This window comes from Microtus ochrogaster, chromosome 18 (assembly GCF_000317375.1).
Source record: "Microtus ochrogaster isolate Prairie Vole_2 chromosome 18, MicOch1.0, whole genome shotgun sequence".
NCBI classification, from domain to species: Eukaryota; Metazoa; Chordata; class Mammalia; order Rodentia; family Cricetidae; genus Microtus; species Microtus ochrogaster.
In genome coordinates this window covers 63,942,436-63,949,095 of record NC_022020.1, presented here as the reverse complement: position 1 = coordinate 63,949,095, position 6,660 = coordinate 63,942,436, and the positions used below count along the sequence as shown (strand labels likewise).

Sequence of the window (6,660 nt, the reverse complement as noted above, 5' to 3'; positions counted from 1 at the left end):
TTTCTGCCTTGCTAGTGAATTGCACAACTCGTAGGTGACTAGCCAGGAAGCCTCTCTGCAGAACTTGGAAGCCCCTCGTTAAGATTTATAAGTACTGTGAGCACAGGGGGAAGGCTATGCCTGCACTTTGAACTCTTTGGCTCTTCTACTTGAGAAAGAAATTGCTGACTTTCTGTTTTGCTCAATTCCAGGCATGCACTCAGGGGTGGGTGTGAGTGTGGGTATGCAGATGAGATTCACAGGGACACACGCAGCCTGTGGGCACATCCCAGGTTATTGTAGCAATTCAAAGTGCCACACACATACTTTAGAGAGAGAGAAAAAAGCAATAGTTTCCACCTTAGGAGCATTTTAGAGAAAATCAAATATAAGGGAAAAAACCCTTCTTACTTATTAAATTGAATTGTGGTCTAACAGTTTGCCACATCCTGTCAAGGGACATCTGACTGAGTGAGCAGAGGTTCCTCTTTCAGGCAAGTCGTGAGGGTCACATGTCACCTGCAGTTCAAAACACCTCTATAAAGAGAAGCCTCCGTGTCAGTGGAAAAGCTGAATAAGAAGATGGAAATTATCAGTGGAGAAAAGACTCGGTGGGAACTCGTGGGTGGCATCACCACAGCTGTGTCAGAGAGAAAGCCACCCCAGAGGAACCAGCAGAGCCAGGGAAACGTGGGCTGATAGGGACCCAGAGCGGTGACCTCATGGAAGAGAAAGTGGTGGCAGGAAAAGAACAGGGGGGATCGAGTTGTTGGTCAGCCATCTCCACCAGCTCAGGGGTGTCTCTTAGCCACCTATGATATGGACGTACTGGCGGCTGCACAGGCTGTATCATAGACATGTCTGTAGAAAAATGTACCCCTCTGTCATTAAATAGCCAAGTGGCGTGTCACCATGGCAGCACTGTCTGTCCCAGCAGTATGGACAGTTGTCCGGAGTGCCGCTAGAAAGTAGCCCTCCATCTTGGCTGTCCGTCTGTTGCCCCCTGCCCCGCTCAGCTCCACCGGCAGCTTTGGGAAAGCTCTTTATATGGGAGGGTGTTTGTATTTGTGAAACTAACCTGGCATCGCGAGCCTGTCAAATGCTGGGACACACCTCCAACCCACAGCCTTAGGGCAGGGAAGCTGGTCAGCCCCCTGAAGGCAACAACAACAGGCACCCACAGGGACAGGCCTTGAGCTCTCCAGAGATCTCGGTGGAAGCCCCAAACAAGACTGAGAAAGCAAAGTAGACATTGGGTGGCCGACTGCTGCCTCCAGTGGGGGACCCCTGCGGGTGAAGACCACTGAGTAATTTCCCCTCCCTTAGGAGGGTTCTCCCTTTGAGACTCAGGTGCCCCAGTGGGCAGCAGGGGGAAGCCCACATCTCGTGTTTCTTCCTCTTTTACCTTTAAAGCATTTTTTTTTTTTGTGGTCTTGCCAAGCCCATGAGTAACTAGAAGATTCTCAGCTGCTTTTTAATGTCTCCGACACAGGCCATCATCCTTATCCCTCGGAACTCCCGTGGTCACAATTGCTTTCCCGATCGTTCTGTTCCTTTTGCATTACTCCTCGGGATCTCTCTCGTGGTTCGTCATCACTCTGCTTGAGGCCACGTAGCTACTCCTCCAACATCCCCCTCCCGTTGTGTGCTGTGTGTACCCTTGTGTGAGTGCATGCCTGTGGCACACAGGGAGGCTAGAGGAGGATTTGGATATCCTGTTCTGTGCGTCTCCACACCGTTTCCCTGGAACTGAACTTGGAGCTAGGCCAGCAGCCAGCAGCAAGCCCCAGGGATCCTCCTGCCTCTGTAGCCCACAGTGCTGGGATTACAGGTGTGTAGTAGCTACACCTGGCTTTTGACCATAATTGCTGGGGATTTGCACTCAGGTCCTGACCCTTGGACACTAAATGCTCCTACTCACCTTGTCCCAGCCCTTCCCACCCTTCATTATCACTCCCCAGCCCTTCCTTGCTCTCTTCCTCGTTAGTGCTCCTTAGATCTCCTTCTGTCCTTGGTTTCCCGTTCTCCTTTATGCCTCCTTCTCTCATTGTTACTGTGCTTCAAGCTCCTTTTCATCACGAAGCCCTGCCGGTGAACCGTCGGTCTGTTTTTCAATCTGTCCTACGATTTGAATGAGCAGTAAAACGCCGGTTCCCTAGTGTAGTGTGTTTGAATGGCGCCTCGCTCCTTGTAAGGAGCCTGATTAAAACGTATCTGGAACACCTGGAATTGCTTCTGCCTCATCTCCCAGTCTTGGCATTTTATACTCCACAGACATCTTTCCCAGCCCCACGTGCCCACCTGCCACTCAGAGATGGTCACCATCCCAGAACCCCAGGTAGAGTGTTTGTCTTGACTCCGCCCTTCCCTGGGAACCGAGTCTGGGCAGTAAGCACTCAGAGCCCTAATGCACGTAAGACTTGGGGACAGTGTGAGACAGATGGGACACCCTGGCAGTCAGGCACAGCTGTCTGTCACCAGAACAAAGATGGGTGTGGCACAGTGGAGGGGCCTGTGGCTTGTCTCCACCTCTGCACAGAGCTCTGAGCTTCAGCAAGGGTCTAAGCCCTTCTGACTTGGCCCCCCAAGAAATCCTAATGTCAGGCAAGCCTTTTTCCACTGAGAGAGAGAGAGAGAGAGAGACAGACAGACAGACAGACAGACAGACAGACAGACAGAGAAAGAATATGAAATGTGTGGTCTTTCTTTCTCAGCTGCTCTCTGACTGGCACTGATGAAGCAGAGTACAGAGGAGCCGGTGAGGTTCTCACAGGAGGGCTACACAGGGAAAGAAGAATTCAAAGCCTCTTGTCCCGAGGTGTCCCTGCCGAGGAGCCCAATGGGAAAGCTCAGCCTAAGGAGGTTGTCGAGAGAGCCCTGAGAAAAGCCATGCCACTCAGCAGGGATTCAGGAAGGACATGTGACAATGGCTTCTACTGCACAGAGCAGCCGGCCCCTTGGTCCCCCCCCCCCGGGGGACCCTGCTGCCCGGCTGCTTCTCAGGGCTGTGCAGCGGCCCCGCACCCACACCCCAGTATCATGGAAAATGTTGGTAGCTACCAGGGCGCACTCCAGGGACAAGTTGAATCCTGATTGCTGGTCCCAGACCAGCCTGTGAGCACCTGGGCCTTGTTATTCCTCATTAGTGGCTGTGAAGTCACAGGGCCAGAGGGAGCCTGCCTGCCTTCTGGTATTTTCCACACTAAAGACTGAGCCCTCTCCACAGTGTGCTGGGCCCTGTGGTCAAGCATCGGTCCTGGATCTGCACTGCCCCATGAAGCTGGCCAGGAAGCAGCCATGGTTCATCTTTGCAAATGTGACTCTGGAGGGAACGGCAAACACACCCTAGGCAGGGGACTCCAGGAGTGGCAGTGGCCCTGGTATAGGGAGCCTCGCTCTTGTAAGGCTCTTGCCAAGGCAGCCCCTTTAGGGCGAGCCTGAACTGTTTGCCACCAGGCTTCCTTGTGCTATCAGTTCCCATGACACAATTCCTGGTTCCGCCAGTTGCGTTTTATTATTGTTATTCTTAAAACTATTGCTGGGGAAGGGGTGTTGAAAGGCAGTTTAGGGAAGGGAGTGGTGATGAAGCACACGCCCCCTGATGGCTCCAGGAAGCGTCCTCAGACAGGCTGGGGCCTCCATCCCTGAGTTCCAGGGGCTTATCTAGCTGTGGGGTGGGCGCTCCAGCCCATGGAGAAGGGAAGCCCGGGTGGTTCCCTGACGTCAGCGTGGGTGCCCTGCCTTCAAACTCTGTTAGAAAATGGGATGTGGTGACAGCCGCCCAGTGACATTTCCTATCTCAGTGTGGATCAGGTGGCTGGGCCGAGAGAGGCAGGGTGGAGAGGGAGAGAATGTTGTGCTGTTTGCTGGCCGCGGCCTTTCCGAGCTTCTCTCATTTCCTGTCCATGTGCCAAAAATCACACGCTGATAGTGGCCATCACTGGCTTGTGGGGGCCGCTGTGACTTGACCCTCTTCAGAAAAACAAATGAAGCGTCCCAAACAAAGGGAGGTTCGTGACCACGGGAGGTCCCCACACCTTCTCTCCCAGCCTCTGAGCACACTCCATGGGATGTTGTAGTGTGTCAACTCTTGTCGTTCAAACTTAGGGACGTCCTGGAGTTGACTCCTGCCCTAGAGAAGGTGTTCTGGGCCACCTCAGCGTCACAGACTGAATATAACCAGTTAGAAATGTGTTGTTGGCATTCCCTGCTGTTAACTTGGAGGTTGGCAATAAGGGACCGTTTCCCTAATACTCTCTCCTCTCGTTCTCTTGCAGTAAATGAAATCATTCGCAATGACCTCTCCAGCACGAACCCCCACTCCTAATTCAGCGCCTTGGAGCTGGCAGAAGCTGTGTGGAGCTGGCTTGGTGCAGACAACTGGGCTTCAGCGAGCAAGACTTTGATGAAATAAACTGAACCCACATCTGGTACCACTCAGAAATCCCAACTTACCGATTCTAGGAGCTTATGTCTGAAGAAGTAACTCTCTAACAAGGATGGAGCAAAAGAGGAGGCCACTGCAACTCCTGAGAGAAAAGTCATCTCAACGGAAGAGAAGGGCTGGCCTGTGGGGCCAGGAGCAGATGCTGGCCCACGGAAGAAAGGCCTGTATGGCAGACTGACCCCAAGCCTGACCCTCCTGCCTACCGGAGGAAAACACTGGAAGTGCCTTATTTCATCCAACCACCACACCAGGGCATTGTGGAAGCAAGCATTGAATTTTCTACCTTGAGAGAATTTGTAGGAGCCAAAGCTATTTTAAAAACAAACACTTTGTTAGGAGCCTTTATCCTTTGTATCAATTGATAGGATTCTGGTGAGCTATGGCTTCCTATTTATTTCTGACTTTGCTGCCTGCCCTCCACAGCTTGCCTGCCTTTTCCAGTGCGTTCCTGAGGTCTTCCAATGGTCATCTCGGCTCTTTCCTAGTCAGCTCCGTCTGTGTGACTAAAACCGCAGCTTTGTTAATAATAGCATGCTGAGCTTTTCGTTCTTAATCCGGCTTCCGACACAGCACAAGGAAGTTGAACTGCACAAGACAGGGGTCCTGGACAGAACAAAACCTACCGGCTACAGGACAGCACCTTGTGTTTGCATGCGTGTACATAGAGGCGTTTATTTATGTAGAGATATTCAAGAACGGAGATGGTGATGACCAGTCCGTGCCCAACGGGGGCTCCCGTGTTAGCAATAATGAGTGTCCACCTTGAGAATGCACCTCAGAGTCCAGACCCGATTTCCCAGCACCTTGCATCAGCGGCGTCTGTCGCCCCTGCACAGACAGGTGGCATTTTCCTATCTCGAGTAGTTACCGAGCACTCTAGACGCAGGAGAGCCGTGCCCAGACGTCCGTGGCTACCAAACGGCCAAGTCTGAAGGTGGTTGGTTGTAAATAACCATTACAGAAGGAGTGTAATATATTTGTTCAATTATAAGATTATTATTTCACAGAAGCCTTATAGCTCTCTGCTTCATCTAAGAAGACAATTACCAAAAACAATGTTTCTGTATGCAGTCTGTGGATAGCGGTTTTCAGCTTAGTTTCCGGTAACAGATAGGCTGGTGTCGGCTGTGTGTAATTAGCTGCTTATTACAGTTACTAGCAGTGACCTATTATTTCTTATAACCAAAAAGCATGGTTTAATTAAAACATGTTTAATGATTGTGCCTTAGGAGTTAATGCCCCCTTCTGGAACATGCCTGAATTACACCTGTGGGTGGACGTTGTAAGTCAGTCACAGACGAAGTCATGACAGGAAAAGCTCTCTCATAGGAAGGAAGATACATCTTTAGAATGGTCGTCTGTAGATGGTGTCTTACCTTTCTCCAACTCTCAGAAAGAAACAAATGTTTGAAAGCCATATCGAACGTTTTCACACGACTGTGAAGAGCTGGCGTGTGCCACCTTGTACACACACAGCTCCTGGTCGCCTGCAGGCTGCCTCCTGCCTGCATCTAGTATGTATCTGTGTTTGTTAGCACCATGGAGTTGCATGACCCATTCTTAGAAGACTACCGTATGAAAGCAAGCATTGGATATTCGTGTCAGCTATCTTTGTAGTTAGAAAACGGATCCAATAAAGCAGTATTTTTTTTTCTTTTTTTCCTCCGTGGCTGGACAGTCTGTGTGGGAGTGATTATGGATTGCCATGCTTTCTTCTGTATTGCACGTGAATGTGAGGACCTGGGACAAGTGCTTTATGATGTGGAGCTGGCTGTTCCTGTGTCGTCTGGGCACAGGAAGAAGCGTGTCTTCCCTTCCGGAAAGGAACGAGTGGATGTGTGGTGGTGTTCTTAGGCACTGTAAACAAAGCACTTCAAAAATGCTCATCCAGGCTAGGTGGGGAAGGAACTTCTGCTTATGCCAAATACTTTCACTGAGAGAGACTCTGGGTGAGGCTCTGGCCACCCACATGCTCACTTGTGATTGGGCAAGTTGCTTAATCAAGAAAGAGCTTGTGCTTTAGTTGACATGGCCAGTGCCTTCTCTCTCCTCTCGTTCTGCCCTTCTCTCCTCCCCCACACAGACTTCCCTTTAAGCGCTGGTAAGAAACCATATTGAGATACTCACAGACCAAGGAGAGATGGGACAGCTATAGTGTAACTGACCTTAAGTATCTCTGAAGCAATATTCTGTGCCCGGGACTTGAACGCCAAGGTTCTAGTGTCCTTTGCTAA

The 6,660-nt window shown here is 50.9% G+C and overlaps 1 protein-coding gene across 1 annotated transcript in view; it reads left to right on the top strand.

Moving 5' to 3' along the window:
* Positions 1–6,078, top strand: part of Nfatc1 (nuclear factor of activated T cells 1) — a 111,075-nt gene extending 104,997 nt beyond the window's left edge. The window contains exon 10 of the mRNA XM_026783614.1: positions 4,257–6,078. Coding sequence (XP_026639415.1) covers positions 4,257–4,259 — 3 coding nt within the window. The 3' untranslated portion in view covers positions 4,260–6,078. The remainder of the gene's footprint in view (positions 1–4,256) is intronic.
* The last annotated feature ends 582 nt before the right edge of the window (positions 6,079–6,660 follow it).